The 22,197-nt window shown below is 38.3% G+C and overlaps 1 protein-coding gene and 1 long non-coding RNA gene across 3 annotated transcripts; one reads left to right on the top strand and one right to left on the bottom strand.

The window, feature by feature from the left end:
- Window positions 1–14,810: 14,810 nt before the first annotated feature.
- Window positions 14,811–15,845, top strand: LOC133735671 (uncharacterized). 2 transcript variants are annotated; one of them, XR_009859209.1, is made up of 3 exons: window positions 14,811–15,065; window positions 15,474–15,555; window positions 15,655–15,845. It is a non-coding gene; the product is annotated as an uncharacterized LOC133735671 (long non-coding RNA). The 2 variants fall into 2 exon arrangements; XR_009859208.1 differs by lacking the exon at window positions 15,474–15,555.
- Window positions 15,846–16,162: 317 nt separating this feature from the next.
- Window positions 16,163–18,542, bottom strand: LOC133741170 (laccase-15-like). The gene is made up of 6 exons (XM_062169115.1): window positions 18,407–18,542; window positions 18,173–18,324; window positions 17,825–18,069; window positions 17,491–17,619; window positions 16,421–17,371; window positions 16,163–16,348 (listed from the first exon to the last, which is right to left on the bottom strand). Exons 1-6 carry the CDS (start codon window positions 18,500–18,502, stop codon window positions 16,218–16,220), a joined length of 1,704 nt encoding a protein of 567 aa, XP_062025099.1. The 5' UTR covers window positions 18,503–18,542; the 3' UTR covers window positions 16,163–16,217.
- Window positions 18,543–22,197: the final 3,655 nt, after the last annotated feature.

The raw sequence follows: 22,197 nt of genomic DNA, 5'->3' as shown, positions 1-22,197 counted from the left end.
ATCCATCACTTCAATGGTCAATTGGTTTGATATGATTCGCCAATTTTCTGCTCCTAAAGATTTTTTCACTCATATTTCTTTCTTAATGTGGAATATTTGGAAGCACAGATGTTGGTGTGTATTTAACCACCAGACCCCAAATCCTATCAAGGTTGCTATGAAAGCTCACTCTGATGCTTTGGAGTTCTTGGATCTTGTTCCTCCAAAGGAAGTTCTTAAACCCCCCATCATATTGGTTCCTCTGACCACTGCAGCTCATACATGGACTCCTCCCCCTGTTCACTGCCTCAAGTTAAATACTGATGCTTCCTTTTCTGCATCCTCTTCCACTTGTGGTATTGCAGTTGTTGTTCGTAACGATTTGGGTAAATTAATGGATGGTTTTGCTGGAGTTCTTCCTGCTCTTTCGCCGCTTGCGGCCGAACTCCTTGCCATTTGTGAAGCTTTGTCTATTGTGGAAACACTACCTCCCGGTCCTGTCATCATCGCTTCGGACTCTCTCATCCTGATTCATGCCCTCAAATCTGGAATGGCTCCTCAAGTCACAAATCTGTTTTCAAAAGCCCGGTACCTATCCCTAAACCGGCAAATCAGCTGGATCTGGTCCAGCAGGAAAGCTAACCAAGCAGCGGATCACATTGCTGCTTTAGCTCTAAGAGGAATGTGCCCTTCAGACTAGATGATTAATCCTCCTTCCTCTTTACTTAGTGTTCTGTTGTATGATGGGCTTCCTTGCCCTCCTTAGTCTTTCGGTGTGCAGGTTTTGTCCTGCCTGCCTCTCCTTTTTTTTTTTCTTTGCTTTTTGTTATTGTAATCTTTCCGCCAAAAAAAAAAAAAAATTGTCACTCAGTCAATATCAAATGACAAAAGAATTTCACACATTATTTTCTAAAAGCAACAAATTTTATAAAACTATGGACATGGATCAGAAGGTTCCTGAAGAAGTGAAGATGACCTTTTATCATATATGGTGATCGATCATGACCTCCACTCCACGCCACCTACCGCCTCACCCACCCCACCAGATTGATTTGTTTTATAGCCATTGTTTGTTGTTCATATATTTGACTTTTAATTCTCTTTTTCTCATCGAGTTGGAAACTTGGTGAACCACCTGGGTTTGGTATGATACCGTTGTACATGGCATAATTGCATATGCAGGAACAAATTGTGTGCGCCTCAAAATATCTCGATGGCTATCCGTGTAGACATATGTTGGTAAAAACCATGAAATTCTTAGTTTTGGTAATTATACAAGAGTATGCTTACTCTTCAAGATAATTAGATCAGACATTTTTTTATTTAAATTTCCGTTCATCAGGGTAAACGTTCATCGGTACATGTAATTATGAATAAATAAAAAAAAGACAATAAAGGAGATGATTTGATATTCTAAAACGAGAAAGTTATCATGGATTTTTAATTTGAAAACATTTTTTTTTAAAGGATATTGATTTCATTAGATTCAATAATCATTAGCAGGGTTAGAGTCTACCATGTACTTGAATAGAAAACGGATAAAATCTCGAACTCTATCTTTTTTTTTTTTTTTTAAAGAACCTTATTAGATAACCAGCCAACAGGCCAGAGTCTAACATACACTTAAAAGACAGAAAAAATGGCGGGGTAACAAACTAACAACCAATCCCCTATCTAAGCAATGTAAACTCATTATAAGTCAAGCAAATGCAAACTCATTACAGATCTGTTTTAAATTGAAAATATTTAAAGATTAAGAGAGAGAAAAAAATACATATTAACGCATGATTATCTAATTTGATATTATATATTGCATTTATTTAAAAACATATAATATATTGTCTTTAATTCAGCCACGAATAGATATAGAGTATAGGCAACTACCCTTTGGTCTAATAACATAAGTCTCCCCTTCGTAAGGGAGGTCGTGAGTCCGACTCATAAAATGCTAGTTGTTGATATGATAAAAAAAAATAGATATAGAGTATAATTTTAACTATAAAATAGGTGGCAACGGATTTGTCCCCTGATTAGTATTATGAAATGAGCTATTTACCAAAAAGGTTATATTAGCTGGTCAAAGCTCCATGCGGAGCAGTCCACTTTATTATTATTATTTTTTTACAAAGTAAGAGAGATTTCATTTAATCCCAAAGCCAGAACGACACATACAAATAAACCCTAAACCCTATATGCTTGTACCCTAAATCAGTGGTCAAGCAGGTAAGGGAATACGGGTACCATCCACTAGTACAATGATGCTCATTTGAATTTTACGAGCCTACACAACTACAAATCTCAGCGTACACAAAGAAAACTATCTTGAATCTCCTTTCGTCAATGCACTCAATTGTGGTACTCCAGGAGATTCATTAACTTGGTGTAAAAAGAAACCATAGCTACGTAGACTAATGCTCACTAAAAAATAGCAAGCCTCTAGGTGCACAAAAAGTGCCTAACTGTCCTTAGAAAAAAGGAATTATTGAAAATAATACTAAGTAAATTTGGGCTAGGCCCACGTAGTGAACCCAACGCCCATCTCTAGCCCAGAACAGGCCCTTTAGCAACCTCCAAGCCCAAAAGGCCACATCAGCAACGTATCCAGCCTTCCCAGCCCAAAGCAACAGCCGGTTGCCCCGCCACCAAAACCACCATCCCACCACTGGCGTTGGGCCACCCTCACGCCCTCGTCGCCGTCCAACCAACGCCGGACAACTCCAAGCATCGTAGACCACCCAGCACCAGCCGGCATCTGGACCCCCTGCAAATGAATCAGGATCGATCGCCTTATCACGCCATCGATCTCAGCCAACCTTCGATCTGCACCAACCGGCCGGCCGACCATCGAGCGCCAACAGACACCGCTCCGATCCAGCGAAAACCATTTCCAACCCCAGCCCGCTTCCCCGACGCAGCCATTCGTTTCGACCCAGAAAGTGCCAGAACACAGACCGATCCAAACCCTCGAGCTTTGGAGACATACCTGAAACAAATCACCCGTCCGGCCTCACCCTACATGCGCCGGCTAGGCCAAAGGCCATCACCGGTGCTAAGGCGGAGCCGGACAGGTTGTAGCACAGACCACGGCGTCCTCTAGGGTTGCATTAATTAGATGAACATATGAAAATATTATTATATTTTTTAGTTCAAATTGCGGTCCACTTTATATGGACCAAGCAGATAGTAGAAAAACACGGAGCAGGGGTCATTACCAAAACAAACAGTATAATTGTTATTTATTACGAAATTGCCACCGTTTATATTAATGGGTCTTCAACTATATACCTTTCGTAAGTCAATCTTAAACCAAATTGCCAATAGGTATTATTATTATTTTTTTCCAGAAAATGAGTGAACTCTAACTTCTCAGTTCTCAGTTCTCACTATGTTAAAATCTCAGTAGCAGTAAGATATGACTATGGACCTCAGTAGCAAATAAGACATGCATACTGAACCTCAGTAGCAAATAAAATATGACTACAAAAACCATAAATAGAAGATCAGGTATGACTTACTGGCTCACAAAAAGAATATGATATGCTTATTGACCATTTTTTAGCAAACATATATAACAGGGCTACTGACCATCAATAGCAAATATGACATGGCTTACTAGCTCACAAAAAAGAAAACGTATGGCTATTGACCCTTAAAAGCACACATGACATGCATATTGGCTATTGACCCTCAATAACACACATGACATGCATATTGAACCTCAGTAGCCTTAGTAGAAAATAGAATAGAACTACTGACCCTCAATAGCAAATTAATAAGGTAGATTCACTATTGCTACTGATCTTCAGTAACAAACGGTTGGCGAAATCAAACTCCATAAAAAATTAATTTCATCATGCACGTATGGATTTAAAATGAGTTTGCTGTCAATACCTATCTAACACAATTAACTAAACTAAAACATAAATACCATGAAAAACACAAATGCAAGGTTGTATTGCTTCATGAGTTGATGACCAGGGCTACTGTGAATTGTGATCGTACATCACAACAGTATTCAAGAATGCTACAGCCCAGTAAGAGGTGCAACTGGAAAGAATGGGCTTTCAAATTCGTCAGCAAACAGGGGATCTCTTCTCTCTCTCTTTCAATCCGAAATCGATTCTTATCGAATAGAAATGGAATTGTTCAATTGAATTAGAACTTACCTGAATGATCATTCACTCCATCTCTCTTGATTTTCGTCAGATCTCTCTCTCTCTCTCTCTCTCTCTGTGTAAGTGAAATAGATGATAAATATTTGAGTAAAGTAGAAGACAGATCAAATCTGAGCAAATGACGGATCTGAGGAAGCATATTGTTGATTAGAGGGGTGTTTTCGTCAATGTTAAATGAAAATAAATGGAACCCTCTTGGGCAACTATAATTTACAGTCCCTTCGGGGACATCCGATAAAATTGGAACTATAATTTACAACATCAAATAAAAGAACTCTAGTACCTGCACTTGGGACCATGTTGGTCCAGCTGTGACCATTACAAGACTTATGACATAAATTTGCAATAACATCTGCTACAAAGTTTGCTTCTCTAAGAACATGTTTAAAAGTGATACAAATAAACATTGCAGGAAGATTTTAGATGTCTTGAACAACTTTGATAAGCCTCCAAGGTGGAGATATGGCACCATTTACCGAGTCTATGACAAGGTTTGAGTCTCCTTCTACTTGGACAATGAGATAACATTTTTGCTGAGCATTTATAAGGCTATCACAAAGAGATTTTACTTCTGCCACTGGTACAGTTGCATTCCCTAATTTTTTGCTAGCTGCAAGGAGAGGATTATCATCGGAGTCTCGAATGATAAATCCCCCAGCAGAAGAGACCCTGTTTACATATTCGTCAAAGTTTATTTTGACACAATTACTAGGAAAAGACTGCCACATGATAGTGGTCGGATGGTTTTGGGTAGTATCTCCTCTAGTAATTGGAGAATTTTCATTAATGGAATTGTTCAAAACTGTAGCCGAGATTGCCACCATAGAAGTGGGATTAGCATAAGTCCTTCTGAACACAACGTCATTCCTAGCTTTCCAAATCTGCCAACACAGAGTTGATAATTTGGTGAAAGCTTTACTATCATAAGGCTGTAGAATGAAGGTTTCTTTGAAGACTTTTAAATAGCCTTTCTTCCAGTCAATTGGGGCAGCTACTCCTTCTATTCTCCAGACCTCTTTGGTAAAGGCACAATAACCAACTAATTGGTTAGCAGTTTCATTATGACTATCACATAGTGTCACGCCTTGAATATTAAACACAATTAAAATTCAATATAATCCCATAATTATATATGCGTGATGGTTCAGTCATCAATACAAAATACCTAGAAATTTTTTTCCCTTTAAACCAAGTACATATTGATGCCCTGAACCCACTATGTCAATACAGACTCCCTCCACAGAGTCAAATATTACATAAGTTTACGAATTAAATTGCCACAACAAAATAAAAGTAAATGCTCCTCAAAGCTTACTACACAGTGGAAGTCTTAACAACGGTAAAGTCACAAAATTGGCTTCCTACAGTAAAGCTGCAACTATCAGAACCAGTTTCAGCCACGATTACCCTAACATGCAGGATTAACCCCTACACCATCAAATAGTACACCGGGTTGCCACACAACAAACCCGGTAAGCTTATGAAAACTTGTATGAGTAAACTCAAACACTAAAACGAGGAAAACCTTTCAACTCGAGAAAAGGAACACATACCATGATTCCCAAAATAATATTTTTTTCCCAAAAGAAACAACAAAAGTCACCCCGTGAAAAAATCATATTAATTGAGACTCCAACAATTAAAATATGATAAATCAATCCAACCTGGATAATGAAAATCAACAACACAACAAATCATATCTATTGTTATCCTAACAAATCGAATGTGATACTTCGGTCCAACCTGGACAATAAAAGTCAACTCAGTGACCAAATCATATAAATTGTTGCCCCAACAAATAAATATGAAAAACAAGTCCATCCTGGACATTAAAAGAAAGAATCCCCGAAACTCCCTTTTAAAATGCATACTCATGAGCATCAAGTAACTCCCAGCTACTCCCTATGACTCCCAGCAAAAAGTCCACCCTGGACATTAAAGAAAGAATCCCAGCTACTCCCTTTTAAAACGCATACTCATGAGCATTGTATCCACTAAGCCGGCCAAAGGTGTGAAGTCCCGATATATATGCCTGAGGTCACTCCTAGTGACCCCGGATCTTCAGGTCCCCGACCTTCATATCAAAACATGTAAAAGTGGTCACTCAGGACCAAAATGTTACTAAACTCTCAAAGGAGAAATCACAACCTGTGACTCTCAATCCTCAAACCCCTGGTCGTCAGATTAAAACATTAAGCAAGTCACTCTAGACCCAAATTGTTAAACCAAATCAAAAGGAGATGTCACCTTGTGACCTCCAAATCCTCGGACCCCCGGTTGTCAGATTTAAAACATTAAGAAAGTCACTCTGGACCCAAAATGTTAAAGCAAAACAAAAGGAGATATCATAACCTGTGACTCTTAGGTCTTCAAATCCCCGGTCGTTAGATCAAAACATTTCAAATCTCGTTAAAGCAACTCACACAAAATCTTGGTACTTTTCAAACAATGGAAATTCTCAATTCCTAAAACATTGTCTCCCGAAAAGTCACGCCTCAAAATAATAGAATGGAAACCATCAATCCACATTGCATAAATCATCTTTCAATCCATAAAGATATATATATTTCACGTAAATATATATACCTAGTCATTCACTCAGGAATGCCACTAATACCAACTATAGTTTGCAGTTAAATAAATAACTCCCAAAATGATAAGGTAACTTTGTTCGTAAATGAACATTGTGAGATTACTCATCTCTGAATCTCGCTGCGTCTTCTATACAGAACCGAGATATCACACTCGCAAAATATCCGTCCAAGAATACTTTGTCAAGTACCTAATCACATACGGTCTCATCTCAGTACACGAAACACAAAGCGATTAAGGTTCGAACCCCCGTTTGAACTAAAACCTTGAAAGTAATGCCAAGTAATGCCAATCGAGGCGGAACTTCATCCGAGACCACCCAAAGTCTTCGGAATACTTCTACGATCGATATATCAAAGCTACAAGTCGATCGAACAGTCGGATCCTCACGAAACGAAAACCGAGCGAATCAGAATCGCTAAAAACCCTAACATGCTCATACGATCTCCAAAAATTACGTATTATATATCAAAACGCTCATATCGACGAGTAGATGATATATAAAACCAGAAATTGCCCCTGACATGGCCAGAAATGCCACCAAGCGCCACCACAGGCTGTGGCACACCGCCGCCGGCCAAACTCAAAACCACAACAATTCAACCGTAAAAAATGGAGGTAATACCAACTGGAGCAACTTTAATACCTGGAGTTTGAACCAACTCGGCCTAGATCGGCTGGAATCAAGCTCCTAAGCCGGAATCCACTGTTTACCTCGAGTTGACTATGCTCCAGTGCAAATCTTCCAAAACCACCACCATGGATCGAAAGAGGAAGCTCCCACGAGAAGAACAAGACTGGTTTCGAGCCTTGCCGTCACCGGAGTGTAGAGAACCAGTCGGGTCCGACGCCGCTCGACTTTGCAGCCTCGATGCATCGCCGTGGGTGAGAACCCCATGCCATGGAGACCACAGCAGGGAGGACTGGGATGAGGAGGTGAATCGATCTGGGTTAACACTGTCATCGGAGATCACTGGAGAACGAAACGCCGGTCGGGTCTGTTTTTCGGGTTCGGGTCAAGTCGGCCTGAAGTTTGGGAAAGAATGGTTATGGAAATTTCTGGAAAAACGACGGAAATGGAAATACGGAAATGGAAAGCCTCTATTTATAGTAATTTCCAAAATTAGTAGAAACTTCCGTTGACCATAACTTTCATATAAGAACTCTGATTTCTGCGTTCCACATATCTACGACTCGTATCGACGCGCTCTACAACTTTGGTGAAGGAAATTTTCAGAGAAACTGAACGAATAAAAAATCAACCCTTTGACTCCTCGAAAATACAATGTTTCGAGTAATTATTCGTTCGAAATACTTCCACCTCATCCTCGTACTACGTACTCGTACCAACAACCACTGAATTAATTTCAGAAAATCCTCAGAAAATAATAACGAATTTCTGGGTATTACACATAGCATATAGGAGTTGTCATCTATCATCCTGAATCTGGATAGTCTATCTCTTATTTTTAGCCTTCCCCTAAGTAAAAGCCATCCAAAAAGCTTAACTTTTAGTGGAATATCAAGTTTCCACAATTTATTAATGAGGTCAATTTTACGATGTTTTTCTAGATTGTTATACTATAACCAGGTTGCAGATTTAATGGAGAATTTTGCATTTGAGGAAGGTCCCTAAACATACTCATTTTCCTATTCTGAAACAGGAATGGGAATTCCCCAAATATTTTGATTAAAGTAGAGAAAAATTTTATTTTTGTTCCAGGTATTTTCAAGTAATCAGCTACAGTTTCATTTTTTTTTCTATCTTCAGCAACTAGTTCATGTAAAGGAAAATCAAAAGCTCAATTGAAAGTTCAGAAGTTGATACTCTTACCATTGCCTATAATCCATCTCATACCTTTGAGAATGAGTTGTCTTACATCTAAAATTCTCTTCCAAGCTAATGAGCTTGACTGCCTCTTTTTGGCCTGAAAAAGAAAGGAATTTTCCTTAGATATTTCTTTCTTATAATTTAAGACCACCAATTGTCTATATCATTAAAGACTTTCCAAGTTAATTTAGCAATGGCTGCATTAGTAAAGAAAGCAGTAGGCCTAATTCCAAGTCCTCCTAATTTCTTAGGATTACATACCTGTTTCCAAGCTACAGGAGGACATTTTGTATCTGAGCCCCAAAAAAAAGATCTAGCTTGATTATCAATACTGTGTGTTACCTTTTGTAGGCATTTGAAGCAAGATATAACATGGTTAGGCATACCAGAAAGGTAGGATTTGATGAGAGTTATCCTTCCTACCTTTGAGAGGATACCTTTTTTCCATCCTGCAAGCTTATTTGAGATTTTCAAAAGCAATTTCTTTGCATTATTAGGATCTTTCCAAAAAATGAGTGGTGTATTAAGGTAAGGGTGTGCATTTAGTATCTAAGGATGTATAGATAAATTTTCCAAGTATGTCGAAATTTCGTGAAGCCGGATTATTATTATTATTTTTTTTTTGTAAGGGGTTTGGAACCCAGCCTAGCTGGGAGGCTCAGCCCCACGCCCGGTTCCATTTATTATATTAATAGTAAAATTTTGCATCGGGAAGCCGGATTATTTCTTGCAACTCTAGAAAAACTATTGACACATGTGGGTGAACCCATATATAAACGAAAGCAAATATATTTTTGAAATCATAAATGTAATTAATTTGTTATTTTAATAAGAAATTGCTTTCATTTTTGGAAAATATTGTGGTCTTTTTTTACTTTTTTTAAACTGACATCTCATCCACATGTGTCAATAATAAAGGAAAATATTGTTGAAAAAAAGATTAATATAGAAAAATAATGAATTAAATTAACTTTGATCGCATGACTAAAATCAATAAAGAAAAAACTTTCATTTTTTTTTTTTGGGGATAAAGGGCTGGTTCGGCGGCCATCAATCCTTTATTAATGAAACTATCGAATACAAAGGGGGGACATTGACCCTAAACCCCTGATTGCAATAAACACATAGAAAATGTCTTCAAATGATATCAAGAGTCTTTACGAAATAAATGTATTCAACCAGGCATCAACTAGCAAAAAATGATATACTAGCTACTCTATTTGCTTTGACATAACGAAAAGATAACTCAATATTTCATCTTTATTACTACAAATGGAAGCCAAAGTTTGGTGTCAAAGACCTCACCAAATTTGAATTATATACCACAAGTACCCTGTGAATAAAATAAATTGAATTAGCATAAAAAACATCTAAAAATGTTATTATGGTAAACTACAAAAATCAAATGAAAAGAAATTAGAGAAAAAAAAGAGTTGATGAGAAATACAATTTCAATCCAAAAATTGATGTGGGCAGTCTTAATTTATTTATGGGTGCGGCTATTGCCACCCTACCATTTTCTTAGTTCACCCTACAAACATTTGAATTATTGAAAGAATATATTACCCAAGTGCAAAATGACTAATAAGTACACTAATTTTCTAAAATCCAAATATGTAAGGACAACTAAATACAGTATGCTTACTAAAATCCAAATCGGTGCCTTCTGGTTGTCAATGTGATGGTGAATTGACCTTGCATGTGGTCTGGTAGTATTTGGACACGGTGCTGGAGAGGGTGAAATCATTCGTCTTAATGTTGGTAGCAAGGTTGTATCGAGACACTCGGGAGTTCTCTTTCTTTGTAGCCCATGATTTGGGGCATGAAATTTGGTTAGGGGCTGGGCTCTTTTGGCTCATGGATGTCACTGATTGTGGCAGACCCATAAGTACGGTTCTTGATAGGAATGTGTGTAGTGGTGTTGTGACCACAACCGGTCATTCTAATGCTTTGTAATCTTATCAGTTATTAATGAATTTATTTCTTCTAAAAAAAAAAAAGGACAACTAAATACATAACCAATTAATTAAATACAAAGACTACTTAATTTCTCATTGGATAACATTGATATTCATCTTCTCCACCCAAATTTGAAATTTTTACTATTTTTTGGTCTTTTTATTATTGACTCCTCATCGTTAATTCGTTATTCAATTCACAAACCATTAGTGTTAACTTCATCAAAATCTTTGCAACACCCTTTGTGAACACTGATGTAAAAGTATAAAACACAAAAAAAAAAAAATCAATCTCTTCTTCGTTGCTCATAGTTGTTAACTTACTAATATTTTGACATGGATTGAAATAGATGAACATTGAAACTAAATGGAAAATTTTAAAAAAATGGAAGTAAATCAGATTATGATTTTATTATGAAACTTTAATATATTTTTGTTCTTTTATTGGTATAAATTAAATGAGAGATTTTCGTTAAAAAAATTCTTTTTCAATTGGATATGTCATATAAGGATAATTTTGGAAGGAGAAATGGGTTAGATAAGTATATTTAATAATTGAAATTAAAATGTAGGGTGTAATGAGCAAGTAGGGTGAACAAAGAAAATGGTAGGGTGGCAATAGCCGTACCTTTTTTTTATCCGAACAAAAACACAGGTCAAAGGCTAGTCACTTTATAGCAAAAATTCTAATTTTCCACTATTAAATCACTATATAAGCCCAAAAGCCATGGCTTCAATTCTACAATTCTCACAAGAGTGTATAGTATATGTAAATCCTTGACGGAATAATGACATCACCCAAGTTTCAAAATTGTCACCCTTCTTCTCATTTATCTTGTTATATTTTCTCATTGCTCTACTAAGATCTCTACCTCTTTCGATTTGGCTTTGCTGAATGCTCAATTTCTCTTTCAAGTTTGGTATTTTTTTTTCCTCTCTTCTTAATGTTGCTTGATGTTTGATGTAGGAATCGATCAGTCAAGTGATTGCACCTTTATCAATCGTCCATGCAAAATCAAGGCAGACTGTGAAAGCCCTTGTGGACCAGTCCCTTCTCTATGCAAACCTTATGGTTCCCTTGGATTACAATGTTGTTGTATTACTGATGAAAAATATTCATCTGATAAGTTACATGAATGATCAGGCAAGTTATAGGAATGATCAGGCACAGGTTTATGTGGTTTGTCATCCTGAAATATGAAACATGATCGAATAAAACTTTACGGGCGCGGCTATTGCCACCCAACCATTTTCTTTGTTCACTCTACTTGCTCATTACACCCTACATTTTAGGGGAAATGATCATTTACCCAATTTTAGCTTAAAAATTGCCCACTTACCCAAACATTCTAAGAGATTGGCCACTTACCCAAACACTCTAAGAGATTATTTCCCTAATACCCAATTAAGTATTTTTTTATTCATTTTTATTTATTTTTGGGACAATTTTGCCCCCTCCTTCTTTGTCACTTAGAGAAAGAAGTCATTGGAGACCTTGCTTGACTCCGGTGGCAGACTCCGGCGACTGGTGACCCGACTCCGGCGACCGGTGACTGGACTCCGGCTACCGGATTGGTGACCGGATTCTGGCGTCTGAATTTATTGCCCCTAATAATACCCAGTAACCATATTATTGCCCCCCAATACTCTTATTATTGCCTCCCAATAATCATATTATTGCCCTCCAGTGAATTGCATAAACTCCCAAAACCAAAATGAATACACTACAGGCACAATTGATCAATTTATATGTTCAATTCTACATGTTCATTTTTTTTTCCTTCCCCAATACTATTCCACTTCCTTTCTCAACAGCGCAAAATCGCATTGATCCTCTTGGAAGAATTCAAAATCGCATTGATCCTCTCGGAAGAATTCAAAATCACTAGACCTCACGAAGACGACGACTTGCCCGAACTCTGCAAATTCAAAACCAAGCACAACTTTAACACTCGGTTCGCCGAAAAAAAAAAAAAAGCAAAACCTGTCAATGAATGGAGAACAATAGAGCAGATTTGATCGTGGATTGTGTGCTCTCCAAGAGGCTTGGCCAGAGGCGGATTTGATTGCGGAGGAGGACTGCAAAGATAAATCAAGAGTCCGACGCCGGCGAGAATTGGAGGAGGTGAGCGAGTGTGAGGGAGAGCGAGTCGGGATAGTATTTTTTGAAGATGTTATAGACGAGCTCGGCCCGAGATCGCTGCTCGGAATTGGAGGAGAAGAGGGAGGAGATTAGGCTTTCAAAATAGGAGGGGCAGAGGAGGTAGGAGATTAGGGTTTTGAAAGAGGCGACGGGGTCGGGGCCAAGAATCGTCGCAACTTGCTCAAGTTGAAGCTGGAGCTGAGTCGACTCGGCCATCGTCGAATTCTTTCTCACTTTGTCATTAACAGTTTCAGAGGGATAGAAAGAGAGAAAGGAGGGGGAGATCTGGCAGGAAGGAGAGGTGGGCTTCGTACTCTGGTTCCGCAGTTGCCATGGCAGAGAGAGAGAGAGAGCTACCAGAATTTTCCGATCCAGATCTGTGAGAGAGAGAGAGAGAGAGTCTGAGAGGAGAGAGTTAATTAATAGGGGCAAAACTGTCAGTAGATGTTAGATTGGGTAAATGGGGTTAAAAAACTCTTAGTGGAGTAAGTGAGCAATTTTTAAGATGAAATTGGGTAAGTGGTCACGGCCCCTAGTCTTGGCGTAGGATTGGCCTAATCCAATTCCTAATCCCGCTACCCCTTGGGCTAACTGAAAGGGCAAAGATGACCTTTTACTCCACAATTTTTCTCTGTTATCAAAATTCATAAAGGTGATACTAAAAACTTGTATGACGTTCTATGGAGTATCAGAGGTCGTTGATGAATAGTTACTCTCTGTTTTTTTGGCGTAAAAAAAAGACATTGTGGAGGAATGAGCGGAGATAACAAGGGTATTGAACATCCGATTTAATAGCGTTTGTCATGAGCTCATTCTAGTTGATGTCCATAGTTGTAGTTGGTAGGATTGGAATGAGAAACTCCATTACAAAGACACAAACATATAAAGTAATGATGGACCTATGGTATTGGATTGGAAGGCCATCTCCAATAATGTGTTCAAAGGGCCAATGTCTATAATTTAGCCTTTTTTTGATCTCTAACAACAAATTAGAAGAGGGCCAAAGGGCCATAAAAGGGCTATAGGGCTGTTAAGAGGGCCAAACTTAGCCATTTGGCTAGCCTAGTCCAAACTTGTGGCCCCAACATGGCAGATGAACAATCTAAACGCGGAGCATTTGGACTGATAGAAGAAGACCAAATAATGGGCAAGTAGTAGCTTGCCATTTGTTGAATTGAGAATCAATTTCTTCCCAATGGTCAAATGCTATCAATGGTTATCAATTATACATTGCTCAACATAATTACAATCAATGGTTAGGATTATATGGCGGTTAGCAACGTACACCTTAAAAAAATTATTTATTGTCTCAAAAATTAATTTTGGTCTAAATTAAAATATTATTATAATAAAATAAAATGATATATTTGAAAAACATAATTTAAAACCATAAAATACTTGAAAGAGCTAAAATTTAGCCATGTCTTACTGGAGATAGTTCACTATTTCATAAATAAAGAATAATATTTCTAGGGCTAAATTATAATTTAGCCCTGGCCCCAATATAGCCCACTCTTACTGGAGATGACCTAAGCTTTTTTATTTGATCCTTTTTGGCGTGGCTAAAGGTGGACTTGGTTTGTTCAATTCCGATTTTGGGTACTAATTTCAGTTTGCCATTTTTCAAAAACAAAATTGCACTGCTTTGGTTCGGTTTCGATTAATTTCAACTACGTTGACTTTAACAAGTTGGCTGCTATTTCTAGCAAAAATATTTACTTCCTTAATTGTTATTTTTAACAAGTTGGCTGCTATTTCTTCAATCAACTTCAGACATGTTCTAAGAGAAGTATTATGTGGTGGATGTCTTGGCAAATCTTGGCGACTCAATTAGTGATGAGTATGTTTTGGACGATTGTTGCCCCCTTAGTGTGATAAGGGCCTTCAATTTCGACTCTTTTGGGTTGAATTACCTTAGAAGGTTTTATTTGTAATTTTTGCAATGTATTAAGGCGCGCCTTAAGGCTTAGAAAGCGCGAGGCGCTGTAGAAAATGAGTGTGTTTTGCAGGTGAGGCGCAGAGGCGGACAAGGCGGCGATGCAGGCGGAAAAGGCGGCCAAAGCGCGCCTTAAGGCGTCTAAAGCGAACGCCTGAGATTTTTTTTTCATATTTTTTTTTCACTAAAACGACGTCGTTTTGGTGGTTTGAGAGTTAAAACTCCTTCAGGTCTCGAGCTGAAGTCATTTTCGATTCCTTCAGCCTCCTCCATCAAAACTCCGACTCTTTCACTTCCAAATCCCAATTCCCAGGCAACAAATTTGATAAAATCATCAAGAGCCCATGAGTTTTCTCAAGGATTTGGCTCTAAATGAGGCTTTTTTGGCACTTGGAGCAAGAGATTTTCTCACTTGGAGAGTTGGAATCGGATTTGCAGCAAAGGATTTAAGGTATGAATTTGATTTCCTCGATCTTGCTGATGAATCCGATTTGCAGCAAATGTTCTGTTTTCTTGTTCAATTAATCACTTTGGTGCAACTGGGAATGTGAGATTATGATAATAGCATAAATGAATGAAAATCATGTATGATAGCAATCGGTGCAGTGGTAGCAATTGATACTAAATGAGGGAAAGAACATGGGTATTGGCAAGGTTTGCAGAATATGCAGACCATAGTGTTGGGGATTATCATGTGCTTTGGTCATATTACTCATATATAATAGCAATCTGGGATTATCATGTGTTTCTGGTAATCATTTTGTAATCAAAACAAAGGAGTGGTGTTTCATTATGGCCAAAGTTGCTGGCTTTACCTCTAGAAGAATTGCTTTCTCAATTAAGTTTCTACTTGTTGCAGTAATGTTCCTTGTATGGCAGATCAAACACCTTCAAGTATAGCGAGGCTGGCTACAGTACTAATCACTGATAATTAGCTTCTGGTATAGCTTCTGGTATAGCTTCTGTTATTATCTTATAGAGAAACTGATGGTTATGTTTGTGTTGTGACGTGACGGTTATGTTTGTTTTGTGAGTTTCAGGGGCACATGATGTGGCTGCATAGACAAGACTCCTTCAAGGAGAAGTTTGAGGGATCTCAGTGAAGCCAGTAACAATGATGCTGATAATCAGCTTTTAAGCTTTGAGCCATTACCATAAGAATTGTATGTAAACAATTCCCAACTTCTGTTTTTTTCAGTCTGTGTGATTGGTTTCTGAGTTTCATTGTGTAATTGGGAGGGAGAATTGGTTGTCAAATTTTAGTGTTTGGTTAGATTACATGTTCTATACATAAGACTAGTTATATACATAAATACAACTAATTTATACGTAAGGCTTACGCCTTACGCCTCAAGGCGAACGCCTTGCTGAGGCTCTCCCGAAAACGCCTCGGCTACGCCTCAGCCTTTTAAAACATTGAATTTTTGTTTTCAATATTCTTTCTTAAAAAAAATGTAATTCAATATACCACACATGTGTAACACCATGATCTTTATCGTTTTTTTTTTTTCCATATACATTAGATACCATGACTTTCTAGATATATGTAAATATGCATAGATACGGCAATAGTGACAATGTGACATTAATTTCAGCAATATTCTTAACACGGTGGCATATCCGGTGGAGGAGGCAGCAACCTTTCCTTCTTGTATTTTCCATTCTTCACAATAAAAACCGTGTTCATTCCCCATGTTAGGTGACGCTCCAAATGGCAGTGCAAAAACCATACTCCTAAAATAGCAAAATATTTGTAAGATATATTCAACTAAATAATAATTTACATTCTGAGTATAGCATGATTACCAGGATTTGTGGCCTTGAATCTCATTGCGGCCCAACCACTTACGGGGACAGTCACAGTGTTCCTAAGAGGAGGATCAACAAGATTGTAGCTCAATGGGTCCTTTTCTTCATCAAAATTTCCAAAGCCAGTTCCAACTATGTGGAAGTCATACCCATGAAGATGCATAGGGTGATCTATCCCACCGACTAAGTTTGTATTTTGATACACAACTTCCACATCCGTCCCATATTCCAGAAACTTTACCTTCGTCCCCCTCTTTGGTATTTGCAAAATAAGAGGCAGGTCCTGAGCAGTGAAATTAAACATGTACGGCGGAGAATCTGGAAAACCCTTTTTGAAAACTCCATTGATATAGTAGTAGTAAGCTTCTAGTATGTCTACTGTATCTGGCTCCACAAAGCTTATGTTGTTCATACTGGCAGCTAATCGGGTCCCGTTGGGTCCTTGACATGTTTGATTTCCCTGGCAAGGGAATGTGTTGACTGAAACTGTTGAAATTATTCGAGTTGTGATAGTTTTCGGGACATGCTCTTTGAACTCAACGGGTAGGCTCTTAAGCTTAGTGAAAAAGCCTAAGGCTCTTTCTGTGTCATTAAAGGGAGGTAGGTAAGGAAATAATGGAGTATCATTCTCATTCTCATTTCCATTATTGTACTCAACTATTGCTGTGGTGGTGGTGTTGTCGAAAGCAATCGCAGGGTTACTGTGGTAAGCCCTAGCAGCCATGTAATAGCGACCAGGTTGTTGGTTCGTGACCAACAAGGCATCCATGGATTGGCCGGGAGATATTGCGATGTAGTCTGTTTCGATTGGCTTCGTGTAGCTTGCGTCTGTCGCGACCACCGTGAGTTTATGGTTTGCCACCGCCATGAAGTGGATCTCGTTGATTCCTGCGTGGATTATTCGGAGCAGGTAGGTCTTGTTTTGGTCCACAGAGAGTTTGAATGTATCTGCATTTTTTTTTTCGAGAAAACTAAAGCACACCGTAATTGATAATCAAATAAAGCAAATATAAGAAGAGTGAAATTTGGCTCTAGGAAATTTAACTAATTACTATGAGAGTTCGTACCTGATTTTGAGCAAGGATAGAGGTCTCCAGGTTGACCATTTATTGTGTATGCGTCAGAGGCATTTGGAGCTCCTCCGGTTCTAACAAATTCGTTAAGTACCTCCATTACATCTTGCTTCCACCACTCACCTGCATTTTCATCAACAGTTCATTACCTGTTAGTTTTCAATTTTGAGGAAATCTCCAGGGTCCGGTCATCTCCATAAATCCAAACTGCGAGAGATAAACTTAGACTAGGTTCAAAATAGCAATTTTTGGTTTTTGATTTTTTCCTTTTATTTAGTTTCAATCTTTAATGTAACGCCTGGCACAGAGATTTAAAACTAATTGATACCTAATATTATGGGAACTTCATCATGGGGCTTGGGAAAAGGGTAGCTAGTTCCTGTCTTTGGATAGACATAGATTGCTCCATGAACTGTCGCACGTGACCAATCACTGTGAGCGTGCCACCAAATGGTACCTTCTTCTGTAGAAAATATGATCTTTTGTTTGAAACTTCCCCCAGGTTGAATAGGACATTGTGTGATGTATTCCGGACCATCAGGCCATGGATTCCTTGGTTGCTTTACTCCATGCCTATTGTACTCAACCAATTAAGTAAGAAAAAGCACTACTTCTTTAAAATAAACTGAAGTAAGTTAGATAAATGACAGTATTATATATAATATTAGAAACTTACCAGTGAATAGTGATATTGTATCTGCCACCGTTATGAACATTGACATAGATTGTATCTCCTCTATAAGCTCGTAAAACTGGTCCAGGAAATTTTCCATTAACAGTCAATATCTTTTTAGTGCTGCACAGCCTTGTATATGTAGCTTCTTTCACCTGCACAATAGCTAAGTCACTAAGTAATTGACAAAGAAAACACAGTTAGGATTACAAATCGAGGAACTGAGCAAGTACATACGACCCAATTATAATCTGCCCAAGTGTCACTATGAAAGAAGAGTAGTAGAAATGATAAATTCTGCAGGGCAATGTTCCAGTTTTTAGACCACATCATTCTTGTTAGTAAGTATTGAACACAATTACATATATGAACAGTCGTCTAAGTTCTTCTGCTTTTGCTACTAATAATTTCTATTGAAAACATCCTAGTTTGCTGAATTTATAGAAGATCAGAGTTGATGACAGATAAGGGGCTGTTTTCATTGATAAAGTTGTAGATCGGAAACGACGTCAAAGTATTTCAATACAGGTATCTTAATTTAGTGCCACGAGATTAAGACTATTTTCTTTCGTTCACAAAGTTATGTTACTTAGTTACTTTTTTCGTGCTGATGAAGTATTTTCAGGGTACAAATCAGACCATATATTTCGGGTACAATTTGTATTCGATCGGCTCTTTTCATTTGACAACTGTTTTCCATGCATATGGGTGTTTATGATTATGACTTTACCATTCTTGTGTATAATTATGTTTTATGGATGCTAAAATTCTTTGAACTTGAAGTATCTATTCTGCTTGTACTCTTATTAATTAGTATCTATTCTGCTTGTACTCTTATTAATTAGTATGTGACTTTGAGAGTTTCTATGCATGTGAATAAGTTTCTGCTTGTTCTCTAATTAATTATTTTGTGACTTTCTGTGTGTATAAGTTTATGCTTGAAGTATCTATTCTGCTTGTACTGAAAAGGACTTGTAGTTAAGTATAAACTATAAACTGAACATGATTGCAAAGTATGAAGCTGTTGCTTTTAATTGTATGTTGCTTTTAAGTATATATAAACTCAACATGATTGCAAAGTATGAAGCTAGCTGTTCCTTTTAATTGTATGTTGCTTTTAAGTATAAACTGAACATGATTGCAAAGTATGAAGCTGTTGCTTTTAATTGTATGTTGCTTTTAAAGTTTTAAGTATAAATTGAACATGATTGCAAAAGTTTGAAAGTATGAAACGCATCTGTTGCTTTTAATTGTGTAATACCCCGGAAAATCCAAATTAAATTCCGTGGTTTTTTTTAGAAATGATTTCACGATAGTAGGAGCGAGTACGAAGCTTGGAAAAGTTGTGGAATTAGTTCGAACGATTTTATTTTCGAAAACGAACGTTTTTAGGGGGTCAACAAAGTTGACTTTTTATACGTTCAAAATTTGGGAAAACTTCCTTCATGAAAGTTGTAGAGCTCGTCGATACGAGTTCGTGCACATATGGAACGCAATATTCGGAGTTCGTATGATTAAGTTATGAATATTTGAAAATTGGGAATTTTCTATAAATAGGAAAAATATCTGATTTTTTTCATTAAGGACAAAAAATTTGTTTTTTTGCGGAATAGTCCCCCCTCTCTCTCTCTCTCTCTCTCTCGCGCAAAACCCTCCCCACCCTTGCCGACCCGCCGACCCGACCCGACGCCAGCGGCGCCGTCGCTCTTCCTCCGGCCACGACCCGGCCCTCCCCGAGGTCGCCTCGAGCCGCCCAGCCGCTCCCTGCCACCGCCTTGCCCCGCCGCTGCCCCCAGATGGAGATCGAAGACACCCCAGCTAGGTGAACCCGACCCGACCGGAAAACCATTTTTCCGGCGTTGCATGGGCCGATCGTCCCCATTTTCGTGATCTCCTCCTCATGCTGATCATCCCCATGTAAGCCTTTCATCACGATTTTTTGTATAGAACGCTAGATCATGGTTTGACTTTTTCGACGTCCCTGATTTAATCTGGAATCTGATCAGACGCTCCGGATTAATCCAACTTCAACGCTTGATCTAGGACGATCTAGGCCAAACCAGACTTAGCTCCAGGTATGGAAGTCGATCACCCTTTCATTTTGAACCAGTTTGTAGTTGGTCACTTTGCCATCTGAGGTGGTTGACCGGCGTTGACCGCCGCGTTGACCGCCCACTGACCACCGCTTGTGGCGGCGCATCAGACCATATTTCGAGTTTTCATTATCTAGGCGATGATCTATGCATCCATACGAGCGTTTTGATATATAACATGGTCATGTTAGAAAAAGTTGATAAATAGTGGATTTACGTTTTGACGTTACTATTTAACGTTTTTACGTTTATCTTCGGTTTACGATCTGTGAAGATCTGACCATCGGTTTTGCTTCAATTTTGGATATGTTGATCGTATGACTGTCCCGGTGACCTTGTGAGGTCACGGGCGAAGATCCGACCGTTGGATCTTCGTATAATTGAGAAATAGTGATTCGGAAGGCGATTCGTGAGAATCTGACCGTCGGATTTTCATATAATTTTGTGGAGATGTTAGTAAAGGCGATTCAGGAAGATCTGACCGTTGGATCTTCGTGATAATTTTGGAGGATGATCCTAAAGGCGATCCGTGAGGATCCGACCGTTGGATCATCATTAAATTCAGATCCGACCGTTGGATCATCGTTTAATTTGAATCTGAGCGTTGGATCGTCGTTTAATTACATATTTGAGTTGTTGGCTAAGTCAAGATCATTATTGGACTAGGTGATTGACGGTTTGAGTTGGTGGACGATTGTGGATCGTATTTTGAGCTGAATTGAAGACGCAGCGGGATTATCGAGGTGAGTAAACCTCACGTGGTTCATATTACGAACCCAATATATTTAATTGCTTTATTTTGCAATCATATGAACTATTGTTGGTGTATTAGACATTCCTGTGTGAATGTCTGTATATATATTATTACGTGAAATAATATGTATTGTTGGAGTTGTGTTGAGTTATTGTTGAGAAACAATATATTGTGAGAGGTGTTGAGTTTTATTGTTGAGGAACAATAAATTGTTGTGATCTGTGGAGATCACTAGGTCACGAGGTGACCATGGCATCTATTAGTGAATCACGCTCTCGTACCGGGCTGGTGGTTATTAATAGTATTAAATCGTAATCACGTCTGTGGCCGGACGAGTGGTTACGTTCAGTTAGAGCTCTAGTCTGTCTGCCAAATGTGGAGTGACCTTATGAGTGAAATTGAGAGTAACTCATAAGTGTCAATATATATATGGTAACCTTATGAGGGAAATTGAGAGTAACTCATAAGGGTCTATATATATATATGAGTCTGTCTACCAAATGTTGGGAAATCTTATGAGCGAATTTGAGAGTAACTCATAAGTGTCTATATATATATATGAGAGTGAGGGATCTTATGAGCTAAATTGAGAGTAACTCATAAGTGTCTACATATATATATGAGAGTGAGTGATCTTATGAGCTAAATTGAGAGTAACTCATAAGTGTCTATATATATATATGAGAGTGAGAAAGTAACGTGGGTTTGTGGTAGTCTTGAAATCTAATAAATCAACAGTTCTTTCTTGTTTACTCATACTGGCTGTAAAAAGCTTACCGGGTTTTGTGTTGTTGCAACTCCCGGTACACTATTCAAATTGTGTAGCGGGTAATCCTACAGGACAGGAGAACCAGGACGGTGATCGTGCGGTTAGAGCAATTGTTAGAGTTTTACAACAATTGTAAGTTGTGAGGTGTGTTATGCTCATTTGAGCTTTATAATATATTGTGAGAGTGAATTGTAATAATGAACTCGAAGTTTCGAGATTTGTTTTTTTGTAATTGTAATTATTCAGGTTTCGGATTTGAATTTATTATTCAAAATTCGGGGCGTGACAGTTTGGTATCAGAGCGTAAGGTGCATATTTGGTGATGTGTCAATACCTTCCGAGTGATGGCCCGTCTGCAGCGGATCCCCATCGTGTGCTCTTTGGTATTGGCTAAGTCATTGGGTATGCGTGA

This window comes from Rosa rugosa, chromosome 3 (genome assembly GCF_958449725.1).
Source record: "Rosa rugosa chromosome 3, drRosRugo1.1, whole genome shotgun sequence".
In the NCBI taxonomy this organism is placed as follows: Eukaryota; Viridiplantae; Streptophyta; class Magnoliopsida; order Rosales; family Rosaceae; genus Rosa; species Rosa rugosa.
The sequence above is the reverse complement of the archived record's forward strand: the minus strand, read 5'-3'. Positions and strand labels throughout refer to the sequence as shown.

What these genes read in the sequence shown, in the direction of transcription:
- LOC133741170 (XM_062169115.1), bottom strand. Translation starts at nt 18,502, where the DNA reads ATGATGTGGTCTAAAAACTGGAACATTGCCCTGCAGAATTTATCATTT. An exon ending in GGGCAGATTATAATTGGGTC is followed by an intron (nt 18,325 to 18,406) that starts GTATGTACTTGC and finishes GCTATTGTGCAG; the next exon opens with GTGAAAGAAGCTACATATAC. An exon ending in CTATCCTTGCTCAAAATCAG is followed by an intron (nt 17,372 to 17,490) that starts GTACGAACTCTC and finishes AAAAAAATGCAG; the next exon opens with ATACATTCAAACTCTCTGTG.